Source organism: Triturus cristatus, chromosome 7 (genome assembly GCF_964204655.1).
Source record: "Triturus cristatus chromosome 7, aTriCri1.1, whole genome shotgun sequence".
In the NCBI taxonomy this organism is placed as follows: Eukaryota; Metazoa; Chordata; class Amphibia; order Caudata; family Salamandridae; genus Triturus; species Triturus cristatus.
Window position 1 is genome coordinate 725,310,181 of NC_140590.1, and position 22,217 is coordinate 725,332,397.

Genomic DNA, 22,217 nt, shown 5'->3' on the forward strand with positions numbered 1-22,217 from the left:
TCACACCAGCTGCAGAGTGAAATTCATAAGCACACAACTTAAATTGAGATTTATATACAGATCTCAAACCCCACCTCAAGTAGGCTCTGGAGTGAGATCCATATACGTAGTCCTATCCCTAGAGAACACAGACCACAGGTGCGAAACTCCGAACACACAGCTCAAATACCACCTCTTACTCTGGATGTGATTCTTGGGCACAGACTCAAGTTCCACATCACACAGGCTACACAGAAAGATTAAAGTAAGGATCACCAATCCCACATTATAAATGCTGTGGAGTGAGCTACTTCACTTCATTTGACAGACTCTGGAACACAGCACACCTCACACACACACACGGGCACACACAAACAGGGGTGGAACTCAGACACAATTCTCAGATTGAACATTTCCTGGCCACTTTTTGGCTCCCTATTCTGAGGCCTTCGCCCTCTCTGGTTAGGTAGTAAATAACTTAGGCATTAAGAATGATGCAGCATTAACCCTACCAGAGCAAGTGTCAGCGGTTGTTAAGACTTGACTGTTTCACTTACATTGTCTAAAGATAATTTTATAACTCTTTACACCTTCTCGAAAGCTCACAATGCCTTCATTGCATCTCGTTTAGACTATTGAAACTCTATTTTCTTTGGACTACTGGCTTTTTTAAATACAATTTACAACTGGTACAGAACTTTACCGGCAGACTGGCGAGTGGTGGCACACGGCGCAGTTTTCACATTTCTCCAGTGTTGGCTACTCCATTGGCTGCCAGTAAGCAAAATGATTGTATTCAAGTTATTGTGTTTGGTATTGAGAGTAATTTACTTGCCCCGTCGCACCCCTTTGAGAGCTCGCTTTATGTTTTACCACCCCACTCGGAACCTGGGATTTGCCGGTCGTTTGAACCTTATGGTACATAGATTTCAACAAAACTTTAAGGAAGAAACTTAAGACCTGGTTGTTTCTCGAGCCTGAATGTTTGTTACAGATAGTGGCAGTTAGAGACATGTTAGATGGCCTGTTTAACGCAATGATACCCTAGAGGGGTGACAGTTTGCGCTCTATAAAACAAGCAAACAAACAAGCTCCGCCTCTCACACTCTGTGACTCAAACAAACAGCACAAACCCCACCTCACAAAGGATATGAGGTGATACTGAGGCACACAGCCCACATCATAGTATCTTCCAAGACTCAAACACATCTCCAAATTAGCCTCACGATCTGTGGTGAGACCAGGCAGTAAGATGCCGTGCACCCCCTTCTCTCTTAGGACATGTGTTGAGATAATCCTCTAAAGCAGTGTTCTTCAAACTTTTTAGTGCTGCCCCCCCAACACAACAGTGTGTAGTTGCTGGTTGTGAAGGATATTTGAAGTCCCTTCCCTTTTGACACTTGCAGCTAGGATATAAATGTTAAAAGGTGTTAGTGATGGGTCATTACCGAGCATAATGCTTCTTTTGGCCAGAGCCTGGATCCCACCCTGGATCACATGAGGCCCCCCAAGGTCCCCCCCCCCTCTGTTTGAAGACCCTTCCCCTAAAGGAACGCTACTCTACACTGATCAGTCACTATCTGGAGCCACTGAGAATTATAAAGGAGGACTCCCCAACCTATCTGAGGACCTCACCCAACAAGGATCCAAACAAGCATTGGCATAGCCAATAGGTCTCGCCTTTGGGACCTTATAAGTGTTTAGCCATGCAACACTTGATGATGTTGCACCAAGGATATTGTGCTGGATAACTAAACACTTCTAAGGTCCCAAAAGTGTGTGTTATCACTGTCTCTCTCCCAAGTCTATTTTTGTAACCTGTAACTCGCTGATACTCATGTAAAGATTTCTGATACCTCCGGGTCTAGTCAGCGCTATATAAAACTTTGCAAATAAATAAAACAAATAAATAGATGAATAAATGCCACAAAAACACACTACAAATAGGAAATTGGTACACACATTCAAACTGAAAAATTGGTAGCTACGTAGGGACTATTTGCAGGAAATATCTCGACATCGTTAATAACCAGCCAGAACCACTACTACAACGAGAAATGTCCACATTTTAAATAAACGACTTACAAATTACAAGAATTACAAGAAGCAACACATTGCACATCACTGCTGCAGACACAATCTGCTCTGTACATAACACGCTAACGGCCGCAGTGAATAATTAAAAACTCTCTCCAGCCAAATAAATATGCCTTATATTTTTACTTTAAAAAAAAGAGAGACGTGATCAGTCAATCAACAGTTTTTCTTAAAGATGAACCTCCTTCAAAAGGACCTCGCCTTATCTGCGGATGCCTCTAAACGTGCTTTATAGTGGGATTACAAAGCTCTTTCGTACTGGAAAATAATTAATACAATACATATGCTCACGGCTAAATCTCCCGGAATATCAGCACCACCCAAAAAGCACTGGTCTGCTTGGCTGTTACGCCACCTGGTGGTTGTAATGTGTTAGGAACTTTCCAAGTATGTTGAATTCACGGTACGGGGAAAAAATGATGCAAAACGTAGAAAAATATTTTTATGGCCTAACGTCCCCCATTTGGAGCTCTAATTAAAATGTTTCTTTTATTTTCGGATTACGTATCTGCGTCAATGTTAACAAGTCATCTGGACAAAAAAAACTGAACACACGAAGGGTCACAAAAACATGTACGTTTTTGTCTTTTTTTCAAATTAGAAAGGGGAAAAGCAGCATTACGCACGAGGAACAAGATAAAATGCTTTAGATTAGTGAAAGGGGAGTCCCGGCATTCTACTTTGTAAAGGATACTCTGCAAGTAATGCCATGGTAAGAATGACTTTACAGCGTGTTATGGCGGGCTTTTATTGCCACCACATTCACAATGCTGGTGGGCCGGCGCTTAATCCCTGGGCAGACAAAGGCCTAAATAAACACAGATCCTTCCCTGGGAAAAAAAGGGCCGCTTTGGTTAAATGGTACGGAAATGAGTAAATCATTAGTAATCTTTAAAGCCGGAGCTATAAACCCAGGTTGCCTTATGCTAAAATGAAAGTGTCCTGCAACAGTTTCAAAGTTCTGTCACAGATAAGCATCTCCAGCCCAGCAGCCCACCCTAGGCGCCAGCTGATAAACAAGCAAGCGTCGTCCAGCGCTGGATGATTCCCAGCTTTTGACCTTTTGATGGCCTTTGCCATGAGTATTTATTGCCCCCACTTTTATTCTCACTTAGCTCGAAGAGTAAAGCTACACTCATCATGATCTCAAAGCCCTTGTGAGTAACAGTCCGCTCACCTTGATTGGCCGCTTTGAAGGGCCGTGTGCACTGGTATAACGCCGATGCTCACCTTAAACGCGAGTTAGCAACGTGGCCTTTCATTCCACCCAACAACGAGCAGCAAGAGGCCACTGCAACTGCTGCAGTTAAGGCTGGAAACACCAGAGCCCTAACCTAACGCAAAACATAGCGCAAAAAAATATTTCTTTACAAAACCCGCGGTAGAAGCTACAAGCAAGATGCACACTTTAGTATTGTAATTTTGAATGTATTTATTAACTTGTAGGCCTGTAAGAACTCACAACTAGGCTTCAGCAGGATTCAGAGCAGTAATAGTAAAATCGGCTAGTTACAGCACTTAGAAAGTGCATTATGAAGCCATATCTACAAACCAAGTTCATAGTGAAAATAAGCTATTGATTTATTTTATCTTGGTTATCTTCGGAGCAGAATTTTTTTCAAAAGCCGTGCCATGCTATATATAGGTAGAAAAAACCCCACAAGGTTTACAATGTACTTCTTTATATATCAAGGGCAGCTATCACCAAGGAAATCATACGGCCAGAATCAGGGAATCCGAACAGGAACTAGTGGGAGGAAACGAAGAGACTAGCAGAAGTGAAATGCTCTCTGTGCACTACAAAACTATAGATGGCCAACAGTAAGACGAATTTGGAGAATTCGATCTTTCCACATTTTAGTTACGAGAACACAAAATTCGCCCCCAAACAGCAGGCCCACTAAAACAGGGGTTTTCAGAAGGCTCAACCAGCTAGATCTTAGATCCCTTACTAGAACGCGTGGGATCAGCCTGTTGGTCAAACAAACATGCTCAGTCCTATGGCAGTTCCATTGTCAATATTGTGGCTGCTCATATTTGTAGAGATTTTCACCCTTTAAATGTTTGGGGGCCTAACACAAGTGTAGGGACGTGCGGTTCTGGACCCTGGAAGGTAAAAATATTCTATATAGGAGCTCCAGTTGACACATGAATAGTAGACGTTTTGAATATATTAGGAATAGTGTATCTTGCACAATATGTTTGGTAACCTGTCAAATCAGAGTTGCAAAATTGGAATTTACAGCAGGGCTGAAGGCCCCGAGTGCAAACAGGAGAAGAATAAACGAGATGTTGGGTTAGAATAATTGGACGCCCCAGAAGGAATAGCAAGAAATGATTAGCAGAACAACAAATAAAGGCTAAATCAGGAAACTGTTGATTTGACATAGATGCTTCTGTAACAAGCATCGCGGCACCGGCGCTTAACTTTGAACATTAAAAGTAAAGTGCAGGTGCCGCGATTATAGTAAAAGTAAAGAAATAGATGTTTTTTTCTATTTCTTTACTTTTGCTATAATCGCGGCACCCGCGCTTTACTTTTAATGTTCAAAGTAAAGCGTGGGTGCCGCGATTATAGCAAAAGTAAAGAAATTGATGTTTTTTTCAATTTCTTTACTTTTGCGAAAGCGAAAGTCATCACGGTGCTAATGACCCGTGAAAGACAGATGGCGGCCGGCTGCGCGCGTGAACGCAAGCGCTAGGCCAGTCAGTAGCACTTTGAAAACTCACCTACTAAATGTCTCGCGGAGTAGCGCATGCGCCCTGACTCAGTGAGACCTAAAAAGGAGAGTTACCCAGGTAAAACCAAAAGTGACCGGGTTATAATACTGTTAAAAAAATAGAAAATTCCCTTCTGTGTCGTTATGTTGTCACCATTAGTTTGCACTGAACCAAAAGTATACAGTTAATTATTACACATCATCACGCAATGTACAAAACCTTGTGTTCTTGTCATTTTATTATACACATTACACATTTTGGTCAATAAAGAATACATATAAAAACACCTTCTTATACACACTGGTTTACAACTGATTGCAAGAATTTTCTATTTTTTTAAAAGTCCTCCACCAACAAGGACACCCACCTTTCTGGAGTATAGATTCTTCGTGCATTACACAGTAAAATAAATGATGTGTCATCATTATTGGTTTAACAGTGCTGTTAAAAAAAACACCTTATCCCTCTCTACCTAAATGGTTACAGCATTTTTGCACAGATACTATTTAAAAATGTGTCAGTGGAAATGTGCCATCTCAGAGTTCAAACATTTATTTACATTATGTGTCTCAGAAATATCTGTGCCAATATTGCGAACAGTCTCCTTTTTAAAAAAATTGCGGTAGCAGCTCTCTTCTTTTGCAGCGCTCTGCTACTCAAGATGAGGTCTGGGGTGGAGGTATTTGGTTAGACGATTTAAAAAAGTATTTGCAATGCAATAGGTCTCGCATTTACGCAAGTTTAAGCTATTGGCATTGTAGATGACAACGCCTTTTATTTATGTTTTAAAAACAAAAACAAAAATAAAAGGCATTGTCATTTACAATGGCAATAGCTCAAAGTTGCGTAAATGCGAGACCTATTGCATTACCAATGCTGGTTTAAGTGAAAGTGCATTTCTTTCACCACAACAGAACCGAGCCTCGTGTGAGGTGCCTGACTCCAGCCCACCAGTGCCCCTCATCTGAACTTTTTGAGGCGGGGGGGGGGGGGGGGGGTCTCGGGCCGTGGAAGCTGCTGAGGCAAAGCTTGTGCAGTGTTGCTGTTTAGGACACCAAGTGAACTTAATTCAGGGGCAGAGGGAGGCACAAGGGCACACGTGGGGGGCTGCAAATTAATTAGACAAAGAAGCGGCCGCTAAAGTGAAAGCTGACCGTCCTGCAAATTAATTAAAAAATAAACAAGTGCATCCGCAAAAGTGAAAGCGGACCGCGCTGCATGCAAATAAATTAAGTAAAGATAAATTGAAAGCGGAATGCGCTGCAAATAAAAAGAAACATTAAACAAAATAGTGCTCACAGCCAGGATAAAGCAGACTGTGTAACATGACGAGTAAAAGGTCCAGTCCTTATGGGCGGTAACAAATGGAGACAAGGCGATACCAAGGAGGGACTAACAAGCCTATTCACTAATCAGAAGCCAGCATTTAAGAATGACAATGACACAAAGCCAATGACAAATATGGGCGGAGAGTGAGTGGGTCTTCTAGTGCATACCCTAATACACAATGCCTTGCATAGCGTGCAGAAAATGCGTGCTGCCCTAGGCTTGACCTAAAAAAGAGCATATATTTTGCTAATCTATGTGTGATTTTGGGGGCCTTCTTTGGGTGCAAAAACTCAACTGTCATCCCAGTGACTCAGTGGGTCATATTTTCGACTAGAAAAAAGGGACATTTTCCACTGGCAGAGATAACTACTTGAGCAAGAAAACGGTACAATATTATGAGGAACAGCGCATGATAATCTGAGATTCGCACTTGAGAAATTACCGTGCTTTGAGTAGTAATGGGTACTCTAGTTAAACTAAGATGGCACATTTTGTATGCATGCCATTTTAATCTATAATGGCCTCACAAAGTTTATGATTTATGAATTTGAATAGCTTATGCCGAGATTATTTCAGATTGAAACTTTCTTTTTTTAACATCTTTCTTCACTCGCATTTGTGTTCATCCAGTAGCCATCATTCCCAAAGAGATGGGCAGATGAATGTGTGAATCAAGTTATAGAATAGTATTTATGGTGTCCCAAAGCTTCATTCATAACCATTAGTATCAGCGGTAGCAATGGCAGTGCCAGGGAACGGAATGGCAAACTAAGGATTACATCTGCCTGTTGTTGTTGCACTTAGGGAGACTTAGCATAGCAATATGCCCTCAACCCAGGGAGAGGATGTGGCCTAAAGGCTAGAGCGGTTGACCTCAAAGCTGGGGAACCTTGTACGAGTCTCGGCAGGAACGCTCAACATCCTGTGTTTCTGGCAAATCAAATAATGTCCCCGTGCCTAACAGAATGAATGTCTCTAACGCAACTGGTGCTCATGTAAAGCGTTCCGATACCTTCAGGTCGAGTTCACGCTATATAAAACTCATTTTAAAAAAATGCTATACTGATGCACACCTTCCACACCGGATGTCACATCTTACTAAAGCATTTTCTATTTGTACTGATTTAATTTCCACCCTCTTCACTCTTGCTAATGTTACAACAGTAGCGATTTTGTATCTAAACACGTTTGTGTACATCAATGTGATTTTTACTCCTAAATGTTTTTGAGGCTAAAAGCGTCTCCACTCCCTTGTTCACATTTTTTTCTCAACAAAATGTTACTGTTGTGTTCATTCACATAATAAGGTTTTCACAGTACTGATGATTATGAACGTAAATATGCCTCTGCACATAACTGCACCTTTGCATTCAAAGGCAATTTCCTAGCTAAATGTATTCTTTACTAGTATAAGTATTTTCACACACCTGTAGATCTTGCACAAAGGTACAGTTTGCATCAAAGTGTGATTCGTGCTCCCAGAGGCCTTCCATTATTATGGTGGTGTTGTGCTCAGGGTGATTTTGAACGATAATGTGCTACCCACCAAATATGAGGTCAAAATTATGCACACCATTTTCACCAGTGTGACAGGTTACTGCCACATTTCATAATCTCACTTTGGACTACTTTAAATCTAACCTACTTTTTTTTGCGAAGAATCTTTCCTCCTGGACTGATGTTCCTTAGTCAAAACAATACAAAAATGCCTTGCAGGAGAAAACGTACTATCTCTGATTATCATAACCAAAAATGTGAGCTACACATAACTATGTATTCACTGAAAATACTAAAGGTTAAAGTGACCTTCTAGTCAGAAGAAAATGTCACTTACAAAATACAATTTAAAAATAAAAAGCACTGAAATTCATCAGTTATACTTTACTGAGATAATTATAACTAGTGCCCCCCCATGCACTGCTTGTGACCTCACATATTACATCACCCATGACATGTTCAATAAAATCATTGATGAAATCACCGATATCACTGATTACATTATCCAAGCATTATGACAGAGTTTTCCATACAATTTTGACACTGAAATGTATATATAGTGAGCTACATCTAGACCAGATTTTTAATAGCTTATGTACTGCTAATATGTCTAATCTTTTGCACAATGCTTGGCCTCCTACGGCGGCTTGTGTGTGTGGAGGGTTGCGCTCTCCATGAAGAGCTGTGCACAGGAAAAAGCTGCGCATAGTGGAGCCTTCATCACCTAACAGGGTTTGAAAGTCCTCAGGTAGTGAGCTCTCCATGAAATGTTGTCAACAGGGGGAAGGCTGTGCATAGTAGGGGCTTGGGAATCTAATGGGGCTTGACTGGAGGGAGTGAACTTTTCTCTTTTAAGAGCTGTGCACAGGGTGAAGACTGTCTGTAGTAGGAGCTTTGGGGCTTGGGTGTCTAGCATTAGTCAACTATCCGTGAAAATGTCTCCATATTTCTTAGGATGTGCATAGTAGGGGCTTGGACGCCTAATGGGACTTGTTTGTTTAGAGGCAGTGGACTACAGTCTAATTATTCTATATAACCACATTGTTCATGTAATTTATGCTTAACATTATTCTGTACCATTTAGTACTTACTTGCATATTTCAAAGGCAGCATTGGTCTGGAGAGCAAACTGAACAGCAGTATGGTGAATGATAGCCGTGATGTCATCAATGATGTCGTTTGAGATGTCATCAGTGATATCATCAATTATGTCATTGAACAGGTTATGAGTGATGTATTACATAAGGTAATAAGCAGTGCAAATGATAGTTAGCTTAGTAAACCAAAACTAGTTAACTTCAATGCTTTTTTTTAATTAATTTTTTTACTATAGCGTTGACTTGACCCGAAGGTATTGGGTATCAGAGCGCTTTACATAGCACCAGTTGCGTTACATGAGGACACATTTATTTTTGTTAGGCACGGGGAGATTAAGTGATTTGCCCAGAATCAAAGGATATGCTTTGTTTTACAACAATAGCTTTTATATTACTACAGTCCTAACAATTACGTCACTTTAACCTTTTGTTTTTCAGTAGCTCAGTAAACTATAACTGGTAAATTTCAGTATTTTCAGGTCTAACTGTTTATTTTTTAAACTTTCATGTTCACCTAGCTATAATCTCACTTTCACCTTTGTTTTTTTAATGAATTTCTAGTTTTTTGGTTGTGTTTTTTTTATAACTTAAAGCAACAAATATTGCTACCCCTAACTATAACGCCACTTTAACTTTTGTTTTTGTCATCGAGTTTATAGGGTATTTTTAACATAAAGTGAATTATTCCCAACATACTTAACAGTACATGTCTCTGCTATGTAAGGAGGCTTGAGTCTGTGGCGGGAGTGAGCTCTCCGTGAAGAGCTGCACAGAGAGCACAGCCTAATTTTATTAGTAGGTCGCCCACGTAATTTTGTTTGGGTGTCTAGAGTGAGTGGGCTCTCCATGAAGAGCAGGGCAGAGGCCACAGGCTGTGTGTAATAGGGGCTTGCCCACCTAAGGGTGTTTGGGTGCCTGGAGGGAGTGGGCTCTATGCGCAGTCTGTGCACACAGTATTGACTGTGTGTAGTAGGGGCTTGCCCATCTAATAGCGCTTGCATGTCTGGAGAGAGTAGGCTCTACGCACAGTTTGTGCACAGAGTGCAGACTGTCCATAATAGGGGGTTGCCCACCAAATGGGGCTTACCTCTCTTGAGGGAGTGTGCTCTACGCACAGTCTTTGCACTTAGCACTGACTGTGTGTAGTAGGAACTTGCCCATCTTACAGCCCTTGCGTGTCTGGAGGAAGTCAGCTCTAAGCTCAGTCTGCTCACTGAGCACTCTCTGTGTGTAGTAGGGTCTGGCCCACCTATTGGGGCTTGGGTCTCTAGACAAATGAGCATTACCCAATCCTCAAGGAACAATGGTTTCATTTTCAACACATTGCTTCATTTAGTGATGGCATGAAAAGACTCTGTCATTGATAGAGATATTAGCAATGATACCATGCCAACCATCTCTAATAACTATGACATCAATAGCTCACCAACCTTCACTTCCTCATGTCCCCATTATCATCCAAAATCTTTGGGAAATAAAACCAGACAGCAAAATGCCGGCATAAACAGTGGCCAGAACCATGGGCTAAAGCTACTGCTACAAGGACTCATACTTATATATTGTCAAGGACCAAACCTGTAGCCCTCCGGTAGCTATGACCACCTCTTGATACACTCTCCCTCTGTCAATAACCCTCACTGTCCAGTCCAGACGCACCACAACTACGAGAAACAGACTGAATGTCCATAGAATGACTTGAGTGTACATAGAGAGATGTCATGAGAGGTGTGATTAATCATCTAATATTTCATTATGGCCATTACTACTGACATGAGCACAAATCTCCTACCCATGGCCCAAAATTAATGCCTGCCATCAAACTTTAGGTGGATCACCAGCAGCAGATGATACAAAGTCTGCAAACACCACTCTCCCTCTCGCTCTCCTGTTATCTCACTCTTCAGAGCAAGATGTCTTAAACACAAAGATCAGACTGCTCAGCCAACCTCAGAAAAATCACCTCCTCTCAATCCATGTCCCATCTTCTCTATGTTGCATCAAAGCTGCACTCCTGAGCTGTAGGTCTACTGCCTCTAATGCAACTTCCACATCTGCCCTCATCCAAGACTGTGACCTTGATGCTACTGCTATTATGGAAACCTGGTTCTGCTCATTTGTCATACCAATATCTTACCATTAGAATAAAACAATCTCCACCTCGAAAGCGTCCAAGCATTTATTTTGGGGACTTCCTTTACCCACAAGGAGTTCCTTAAATGCAAACTGATTAACTCCATTAACTCCTCATCCTGATGACTCATTGCGTGAATTACAAAAGCAACATCTAAACCACTGATGCTGGATATATTATACTGCCAACCTAGCAGCAAAAATAGCTTTATTGATAGCTTCTTGATCATAGCACTGAACTCACCTCCTCTTGCAATCACATTTTCCTCTATTTGGAAAAAATTATATCGCGCCTCAGATCCTTCCTATCAGACCACAACCTACTACAACTTTGCATCACACTTATGCCCAATAAGGGCTTTGTCCTGATTTTCATTCAGAAAATCCACATATAAATCTCTAACCACCTCAAATTGGACTGGTCAAATCATAACTTTGTTCCTTTTCAAAATCTTGACCTCCACCACACCCTCATGGAGGTAAATAGGAGACAGGAGTGGTAAACGTTATGTACCTTAAAAACACTGACAGCAAGCCGTGGTAAAACCAATAGGTCTCGTTTTAATGTTCTATTGCATGCATGCACACACAAATGTCCACAGACTACTGACACCACGTCTGTGTATAATTTGCCACTTTCTCTTGTTCCTATGTCTGTACCGCGTTTTCTAACTTTCACAATCCTGTTGTATTGCTCTTTTTTTATTTCTTGTCTTGTGTTGCTGGTGCAAAGCAGCACCGCAAGTTTGGTGAGGGAAAAATCAGACACATACGTGGCACAAAAGAAGGCAATTTGCACTGTCATGGCACAAACACCCTGTACACATTTGGGTTTGCATGATTTAGCAAATCAACACCAAACCTACTGGCTTGCCAGTGCTTGCTATTATTATAAATTTTGTGTTGCCGCCATCACTGTGGTTGGTAGAAAACGGTGGGTGAAAAATAAAATGATGGGAAATCTGAAAAGTGATTAAAAATAGATTTAAGAAGAAAAGCAAAAAAAAGCATTGGTAATGCATCGGTTTCACCTACGTAATGAATAAAGAGATATTTTCATCAGTCGTCGTCCGGGAGAAGGAAAGAGCTCCCTGGCAGATAAAACGAGAGTGGAGTGGATGTGGTGCAGCAGCCAGAGCTGCTGACTCGAGAGCTGGGGATCGTGGTTTGAGTCTCGGCGGCACTGTGCAATATCCTGTGATTCTGTGCAAATAACTTAATCTCTCCGGGTGATAAATTGTTATATAAATATGCTGCTATAGTAAAAGGCAAAACTTTATGAAAATACAAATCCACCAAAGCAGAACTTAACAGTAGTTCGGCGGCGGAAAACTGATAAGAGAAGCAGACGAGGAACAAGCATTGGTAAATGCAGGAAAATATGCTACAGCCAATTAAAATGGAGGAAAGGTAAGTGGCACACACAGGAAACAATGAGAAGCCAGGAAAGAGAAGAGGTGGGATCCAAGTCCCTTTTATGTTTAGATTAAAACAATAGATTTCTCAAGCACAGTGCAAGAGGTGTGCAAGTGAAACCTAAAAATCAGATTAGGTCTCTGGGAGGGAAACTTTGGCTACTTGGTGTTTGAAACCTGGACATCTTTGTGCATGCTCTCTGTGTGTTCTCCTGAGTGAGTCCCCACACCTATAATTACAGTCAGTAGTAGCCATGTCACATTATGTATGCTTCGCTGCATCTTTTATGTTCTTTCAGGGACCGCAGTTGTCAGAGAATGCGGTTCAGCATTTTTGTATTCAACACTGATTAGAAATGTAGACGTCCTGTTAAGATTCAGACAGACCTTTTCTATGTGCCAGTGCTGTTCCTCTCTCATGGAAATTTAGTTTAGGCCAAATCACCCATAAGGCTGGACTAAGGTGTGCCCATGTACGAGAATCAGGCTCTTAACCTGGAGTGTTCAGCCAGCAAAAGACCAGCATAACCCGGCGAATTCTGAAGCTTTCATCGTTCTCTTTAAGTGAATGTTGGTTTCGGAGATACCAAAGATGCTGGATAGACGCCAGGTTGTCTGTTGTTTTTGGCAGCGATAAACTGCTGATGGCGCTTCTTTTTGAGCTCCGGCATTCCAAATGTTTGCACGTGAGGGAAAGGATATTATTCTGAAGTATGCAGGCAGCCGAATGCTAAATTTATACAGGACAAAAGGCACACGCGGGCCTGCAGGGAAACTGTGAAAGCCTGGTACATGTTTCCCTTTATTTACTCAATATAGCGTAGCCCTCGCTCCAGGGAGCAGGAACATCCAATCCATGAGCACTGGACAGTGTGTTCTGAGGGAATGAGGGCTAAGTCCAGAACAGAGGGGTCCGCCTATGGCGAAGCTCAGGAACTCTACATGACAACATTTTTTAGGTCAGGGTTTTGATAGTGCAGTGGTCAAACAGACCTATTGTTGATTTTGTATATAGAGTGTGTTGGACTTGGCCATCTCTGTAGGGTCACCCCCAAACTTTTTGCCTTCACCCCTCCTCTTTTCTGAAGCGGTTTTGTTGGCTTTTAGGACTCTGTGCAATTTACCACTGCTAAGCAGTGAAGTGCGCATACTCTTCCCCTAAACCATGGTACAACTGGTCTACAATAAATTGGCAGGCACATTAAATGTATTTATAAGTCCCTAGAAAAGTGGTACTACATATAGCTATAGCCTATGAATTACATTTTACTGGTGGGCCTGCAGCACTTTTTGTGGCACCCACTTAAGTAGCCCTTTAAAACATGTCTTAGGCCTGCCATTGCAGCCTGTGTGCAGTTTAAACTCCCAATTCGATCTGGCAAAAGAAACATGTTGTGTTATGGCCAAGTGTGCGTCCCGTGCACACTGCCACTGCAACCATACTATACCCCACTGCTTTGTTCAAGTTCACAAAGGACCTGGCATGGCGGTTCAGGCTGGGCTGGTTCCATTGGAGCTGGGTCAAGACTGATTTGCAAATGGCTGGGTCCAACCTGAGGTGGCATGGTGGGCAAAAAAAGATGGATTGGGATGCGGACCAAGAGATTGACAGTAGTTGAGATTAATTTCAAGCATTCCAGCCATCACATTGTTGGCCAGCAGATGCCCTATGTGCGACGGGTATGCCCCGACAAGGTTCCTGTGCTCACTATACCACCAGAACCAAGCTATACCTGTCTGATGAGCCCTAAAAGGGCAAAACCCGTCCTGATTTGCTTGTGTTCCAGTTCATGAAGGACCTGGCCCTTGTTACAGCCAGACTGTTCCCAGCATATGGCTAGGTCCAAAGTAAGGTGAAATGATGGGCAAAAAACGAATTGGGATGCAGCCCCAAGTTAATAATTCCCTGGTACTCCTAAGGATCAGGTTTTTTGTGATAAAACAAGCTGCTGCCATTTTCTGTTACAACTGTGTTCCTGTCTTCTTCTGTGTGGCATGAAGTGCCCTTATGTGCGGATTATAGCACAGATGCAAAGTTTTGGGGTCAGCACTGTAAATGGCTTCTTAAGTTCAAACACTCACAAAGTCATGCAGCAGGTGGTATGTGCTTTGAACATCTTGTAGTTATGCTGACCATCAATAAAACACCGTGTTGACCCAACAGACAAATTACGGTGTGGAGTGGCATGCGCAAATGGTAATATGAAGGCAGCCAGTGGTCAAAAGGTACGTCGTACTTGCACTTTAACTAATCACAGCAAAAAAATGTGAAAGCCTGAGGGTGTGTTTCTATGTTTAGTGCCACACTGTACACGAATATTAAAAATATTAAGAAAAAAAGTCTAAAAAAAGGGGTTGATGGTGGTAATTGGGGTTCTGCTTTTCAGAGACAGACGTATTTATAAGGAGATCGTGGAGTAACACTTTGCTGACACCCACAGTCTAGAAGGGTTGGGGCAGAGTCACTCCAAGAGACTTGTCACAACATTCAAGGTTGTTCTATTTGGGAGCAATCCTGGCTCTAGCTATCTCTGAGCTGTGTCTGACATAGGATTTACATTGCCCCATCCCTGGATTCAAGCCCATGTCATCTATCCCGTCCATGCTGTCCCTCTTCACCCCACAACGACTAGCAAATTTGGTTTCACATCATACTACGCTACAACACACATCATCTTTTCCTCACATTCAAGTGGTATTGAATCTAGGGTAAATCTGCTTAAGAACCTTACTCAGGTAAGATAGAGTAAAACCCATTCACATTCAAAACCATATATCCCAGCCCTATGGGTGATTCCTTTAGGGATGTGGGCATATAGAAGTAAGGAGTGGCATGATGTGTGATGGTAGACTGGAGTAGGGTCTCACTTGATTACGCACAAGAGTATGCATGTCTTTGATATAAGCATGAGTGGGTGTGCCATGCCCACCAGAGCCGACTATTCGTGTCAATTTATTTTAATAACAAATAGTTTGTTTCTGGCATCATACAGGTTCATGAATATATACAGGTAGGAGAGTCTTATGCCTCCTCACATTCACTTATCCCTTAGGATTGGATGAGGATAGGTAGGGAGGTCTAGGTGCCCTGAAGAAGGTCGAGTGACCTTTTAGGCATATTTAAATCGACCAACACATGCTGACCAATTAGGGGTGCTGGAACCACTGGATTCCTGATAGTCATTTGTATCTACGTTTTTATTCATGGTATGGTTTCCATAGATTAAAGTTGTTTGGGCAAATCAGTAACCATTTTTATCTTGACTGGATTTACGGAAATGTTAAAAAAAAAATTAATATCAAAAAAGCTCCTGAAAGCGGTCGAGCCTGCCCTAGTGGTACTGTCCTACCAAAATGAGAAAAAACACCAGTGATGAAGCATGCCACCATTTGGTGGGTGAAAAATGTTTTCTTAATATTTTTAATATTCCTGTAGGATGTGGCACTAAACATAGTCAGGAAAAAATCCTCGGCCATTCAGATTTTTTGTGTGCGATTAGTTGCACTCCATGGGGGGATATGTGAAAGCCCCGTTACCGCTCACACTCTCTTGTGTTTAAGTTAGTACTTACACTATAGAATGCCCTGTCTACTAAGTTTGTCTCCGGATTTACCTTAGAGTCCAAGCTGCTTGAATGTGAGGAAAAGTATGATGCGTGATGCCGCTTAGTATGATATGAAGACAGATTTACTGGTAGTTGTGGGTGGCGGGGGTGGGCGGAGACAGCAGGCATTGGGTAGATGACATGGGCTTGGACCCAGGGTCCGGGATGTAAATCCTATATCAGGCACAGCTCCGAGATAGTTACAGCCAGTATTTCTCTGAAACAGAAAGGCCTGGAGGGTCGTGACAAATCTCTTGGAGTGGATCTGCTCCAACCCTTCCAGACTGTCAGTGACAGAAAAGGGTTGGAATATTCCACAATCACCGTATAAATCTGTCTATTACAGGTAGAACCCCATTAACCAACATCGACCGCCAATTTGTCAGTCATTAATAAATTATATGAAAAAACTCTTCCCAACCCTCACTGGCCCAAAAAACACTTGTCCTGTCGGCGAGTAGTCCAAACCTCCCAACGGACTCACCCGCCTTGAAAAAGCATTACAAATTGCACAACCAACAATGTCCCACCACTTGTTCAATGCATCTCAGAGAAGTACTGCGCCAGAATGCATTGCCTGACATGTAACTAGAGGCGAACAATCTAGAACATTCGTAAGGAGAATCGATCCCCTGACAGGTGTCGGACTTGACTTTAAGAGCCAAAGGACAAGTGAAGTCATCAAATTATCTGGCATGCCAATTATGCAATAGGGATTGTGTAAAACTATGCTAAGTGTAAAATGTGCATTGTCAAAATATCTTTCTTGAACAACATTAAGGTAAGGGAATGCAAAAGAGACCGTGTTTCATGCTCATATTTTTACCGCAGGTCTTTAGGGAAAAGGCAGCTCACCTCAGCTGGAGACAGACAGCAGAATAGCACCTTTCCAGGTTTTGTGTGCACAGGGTCAGCCTGAGACAGAAAATCGCCCCAGGTACCAAATTAAAAGTGACTCCATTAGTGAATTAGATAACTAAAAGAAAGTGGCTCATGGTTCAAATGGGGGCAGTTTTGAACTTTTTTAAAGACACGCTGTATAAGTGTTTTACAAAATATGGAAGACTGCAGGGATTTGAGATTGCTGCAGACACTATGTTGCAATATCAGAGAAATCGACACTAAAACGGCCCAGCAAACCATAAAACAAGACCAATAAATAGCAAAAAAACGGTTCACACACCGACCTTTCTGACCATCCCGTCGGGCATTGCTTGATCGCCCTATAGGCCACTCTGACACTGTGCACAGCTACCTGTGCTCACTAATTTGTGTATTTTAAACCTGTATTTTGGAAGGAAAAAGTAGTACCTTGTCTGGCCTGGCTCGGCTTTGGTTTGACTCGCTAGTCCCCAAGGGACACACCCTGAGCCAGAGCCAGCCCAGGGTAGGCTCCGCTTGCGCACCTCTACGTACAACTGAATTTACTCCAGCCCTACCACACCAGAGGCAGCAGCCTGTCAGCAGACCTATTAATACACCCATCTACTTTCCACAAGCATAACTCGAAGAACCACAAATCACGCCTGCTAGACAACATATCATGACATCACATGACCCTTCAGAGCCATCCGCATAGATCCCCCCCTGCCAGGACTCACCCGGTGCACAGGGGGACCTCCAGAGAGCAGTCTGTTCCACCTGTAGTCCGGCGGTAGGCTGGGCAGGCACTGTGCAGGAGGTCTGAGGCTTCCCACAAAGAGAAGAAAACAGAAATGTGAATTAAGGCCGAACGGAAGGTAGTGAATGCCTGGGAGGGCCGGGCAAGGCAGCTATGCACGTCAGCGCAGTGCCTGCAGGGGTCAGGTAAATTAATTCCCGGAGCGGGCCGCATAACCGGCATTCCACGTGCAGCCACCAGGCCCCGGCCCAGGGCGTCCCTTTCGCAGAAAACAACCTGTCAGGTACTCAGCCCGCCCCCTCACAAGGAAGTGCTGAACAATATTCTTTAATCGTATGCAAATAGGGCAGCCACTGCCCGAAGTTGGGCTGGCTCGGAGGCAAACCCAGAGAGCAACGTGCGCGAGGCCGCAGGAACTCCCGCACTGCCGTGTGGTGCGTGGCCGCTCGCATCACTACGGCTATAAAACACCCCCATAAAACTAGTCACTTCATTGGACACAACGGGTATAGGCATCACGTTAATTATTTCTTGCAACGCGCAGTGTTAAACCTGGCATGAAGCAACGTTTACTGTGTTGGATTTGTAGCATGCCAGAATTGTACTATGTACCTTACATCCAAGGCGCGTGAAGATTATGTTGTGTGCCATCTAAGGATTCATGCACCAGTGTATCACTCACCTACACAGCGTGGTGTTTTTCTGCCCTTAGTGCCTGGCAGAGGGACGTTTAGCCGTAGCAGCGCCGACCTTAGCGTTTGTGGCCCCCAGGGCAGCAGTCTCTTTGGCGCCCCCGAATGACCTCTTTCTCGTCCCTCAGTACCGCCCTCAAGAGTCCCCGTCATCTCTTCATAGTCCCTCTCTGACATACATAAATATTTTTATAGCACTACGCATAACTCACTGGCACTCAGTTCTGTGATCGCATAGTGCATGTTCGTGGCGACAGGCACATAAACCCTCTGCTCTTAGGGTGACCAACTGGCATGGGTGCAAATTCAGGACAGTGAGTGTAAAAATTCAGGACAAAGAGTCAAAATTCAGGACAAAAATTCAGGACAGGAGGTCAAAATTCAGGACAAAACTTCGGGACAAAAGGTACGTTTTACATCAAAGGAGGTCGCGCAATAGTATAGAAGTAATTCCATCTATATCCAAACATATTCATCCATTTGAAAACGTATCCATCATGTATCTTTCCATCCATCATTTCACTCATCCATCCCTCCATCCACACTTTCACTCATCCATCCATCCACCCTTTCACCCTATCCATCCATACACTCATCCATCCACTCTTCTACCCATACATCCATTCACTCATCCATCCAGCCATTTATCCACTCACCCATCCAGCCATCCTTTCACTTACTCATCCAACCACCCAGTCACTCATCCTCCCACTCATTCCCCTTTTCAGTCATCCATCCATCCTCCCTTTCTCTCTTCATTGACCCTTTCACTTAGCCATCCTTCCTTCCATCCATCCACCCATCCTTCAACTCATCCGCTCATGAATCCATCCATTGACCCTGTCACTCATCCATCCACCCACCCATTCACTCACCGATCAGTCACCCTTTCACTCATCCATCTATCCTTTCGCACATTATCCATCTAATCACCCTTTCATTCATCCATTCACTTACTCACTCGCCCACCTTTTCATCTTAATTATGAGCTGAGCCTTTGTCTGCAGAGTTGCAGACAGAAGAGGCCCATCAAGAATTTCACCCTTGCTGTAGTTCCTAAAGCAAGGGGTGGGGTGGGGGAGGGTTCACTATGCACATGCACATAGGCAATCTGAAAAAGTGGAAGTCATGAGTCATGCATGATGCACAGTGCCAGGCCATGAGGTGATTGTCAAATGGTGTTGTTTCCAGGGCTTTAAGCGGGATGAAAAAACTGGGGGTCTCTCCAATGTAATTAAGGGTGTGGCTTAAAACAACTAAGCTAAAAATCTGTGCTTAGCATTGTGTGTCGCTGGACTGGTATTTTGCCTCTTCTGTCATTGCATCCAGATATATATACACAACAAGTAACGTTACACCTACAACAAGCCAGAACTATTTGCTTTGTCAATGGTTGTTAGTTGCATAAAATAAAAATGCAGCAACCATGGCTTCCTTGAATATAATATTGAAACTGCACTTTTCTAAAAGGATGAGACTGAAAGAACTCTAGCCCCTTCTTTTCAGCTTCTTTGAATGAACGGGATTCTGTAGCAGCATTGGCGTGTTTGCACATTCCTTCCATCTGCCCTAGCCTGTGGCAGGAGGAGGCCACCACATGCAGTAACACTGCAAACTGGCCCATTGTCAGTCTGTATGTGGCAATCAGCCACAGACAGAATGACAATGGGGGGGGGCGCTCTTGTGTCCCAGGAAGAGTGCGAGGCGCCCCATCAGAGAGTTGAGGCTTCATGCAGGGAACAGGGCTGTTCCCTGCAATGCCCACAATGACGGACAAAAGGCGTCCGTAAAAAGGATCCACACGGACAACGGTCCGTGAAATTTACGGACGGTTGGTCACCCTATCTACTTTACTTATGGATGAGTCAAAACTCCCACTAGACAAAACTGGCCTCTCTCTCTCCAGAAGGAACATTAATCACCAGAGTTATCGTGAAATTGATTAGTGTTGTCCTGACTTTTTTATTTGATGCGGGAAAACTGCTGGACACCAACAAACTCTGCACCCCGTGCTTTCAAAGTGATTAATTTTTACACACAGCCCCCCCCCACCCACCAGGACCCCCACACGTCACCGTTGCAGCTAGAATTTGTTTTGTTAGAATCAGCAGATTATACAGCAGATGAATAAGTAGCATATGTGACAAATCCATGATTATGCGGAAAATGTGGCAGCTGCAACATTGCATAATTCCAGTGGCCGTAAGTATGATAGGCTACCACAACATAATTTAGTGTTTTAGATAAAACAAGTACTTTAAAATAATACATTTTACTAGTAGGTAATCACACTGCACCTAGTGCAAGCATTTTTATATGCTTGTTAAAAGGACTCTTTCTAAAACTGAATACCCTGAGATCACCTTTCAAAAAGAATACATCTTTGACACCATTAAGCTTCAATGAAAGTCTTTATTAGCTTCCAAGCAGCCTTTACATTTGGCGATCAAACAATTTCAAACATTTGCATTTCATTCAGGTACGCTGGTGAGAAGGGCGGTTTCTTCTTTAGCTCTCTGTCCATGGACAGCATCAAACAGATGGCCCAGAGGCGAGGGTGCTATGTAAGGGCTAATTTCTTTATTTCCAAACGGACAGGCACAGCTTTCTTAGGGAGATGTACTGAGGAAGGCAGAGAGACATGTGGGCTAATTCATTTTTAAATGACCATCACTACCATTAGAGCAGCCGGTGCATTGGCCCTGGTACAATCCTATGAGGGACCACTGCACCCCAATGATGCCTGTGTTACTAGCAAACAGGTGGGCAGGACCCCATTTTCTTTGTTTGTATTGGGACCCAAGTTACCCTTGCTATGCAGGGAGCAGGTCCCAAGCAACAGCAGGGAGAGATATGAGTTTTCCCCTTTTTTTGTGTGTGTTTTTACATGAAGTGGCCGGCAGCATGCTACGGGCCTCCAGGCAAGGAGTCTTGGCCCAGTGGAGTATGTTTATTTTTAAAAAGTACATATTTAATTAAAACCATACACATTCCCACAGTTTATCTGGTAAACATTTTTTATACATGCTATTTTAAATCAGATAATAAAAACAAAGACTGATTTTCGACAATACAAGGGCTATTAAGGGTAAGCAGTTGTAGAACTAAAGATAAGGGAGCATGTCTATATTCTCTTTGCTGGCAGCTAATCAGTACAGGCGTGGCCGTGCTTATTAAGCACACTGTACCCCAGCAAGTGTTTGGACACGATTAATGATCCTTAAAATGGCTTTGCGCACCAGTATAATAATTTTTGCAGTCCAAGCAATGAAACTAAAGTGCTAGTGAGTACCAAAGCAAAAGTACATGCATGTAAAAGTCTTATCCGGCAACGGTCGACATGCAAATGGATAGTGGTCTGGCGGGATGAGCATGTTGGTACAGTCTTGTTGATATACGACTTTTGGGGGGGCTAAAGTGACAATGCTTACAACTTGTCACTTGTTACAAAGTTACAAAGGTTGTTACAAAGGTGGAGGAGCGTCGCCCCACAAGAAAAAAAATGATATCAATGCCAGGTTATTATCATATTATTTTTCTCTAGTGGATCTCCAGGTGCAGGGCGGGGCTGAGCTGCCCAAAGGGCAGGGGAGAAGTGGTTGCACTCCCCAAGTGCACATGATTGCTTGGTCAGCCATCTTTGGCCGGCCAAACAATCCTGTAAACTGTACATGTTCCCCACCAGGCTGTAATACTCAACCTGGTGAGGAATATACCCAGCCTTTCATTCTCTATAAGAGAGACAAGCCACGGCGCATAGACCACTCATGACGCTGCTATCAGCAGTGTCGTGATTGGCTAGAGTTCGGAAGCCTGGGTCGTGATTGGCTAGAGGAGTCTGGAAGCTTGGGTGCTTACTGTTCCCACGTGGGACAGAAGGACAGAGGAGAGGCAGTCGCCGGGAAGGTACGTTTTTTTGTTTTGTGTAACTTTTCCGTTTCTTCCTTTTTTTTTAAAAAAACCCTTCCACCTCACCACTGATGTCCGCCTGCAGCCGCTATTGCTCCTAACCTAAGGTGCTTAAGCTTTGTATA

General features: G+C 43.2%; 1 protein-coding gene across 6 annotated transcripts in view; it reads right to left on the reverse strand.

Annotated features, from left to right (window-relative positions):
* Positions 1-22,217, reverse strand: part of CARD14 (caspase recruitment domain family member 14) — a 462,412-nt gene that overhangs the window by 192,682 nt on the left and 247,513 nt on the right. For 2 of the 6 annotated variants that reach the window (XM_085617430.1, XM_085617428.1), the window contains exon 1: positions 17,472-17,820. The exons of 3 other annotated variants lie outside the window; for them this stretch is intronic. In XM_085617430.1, the coding sequence (XP_085473556.1) occupies positions 17,472-17,713 (242 nt within the window). In that variant the 5' untranslated portion in view covers positions 17,714-17,820. Of the gene's footprint in view, positions 1-17,471; positions 17,948-22,217 lie in introns of those variants that run through there. One more of the 6 variants, XM_085617429.1, reaches the window with a different exon arrangement.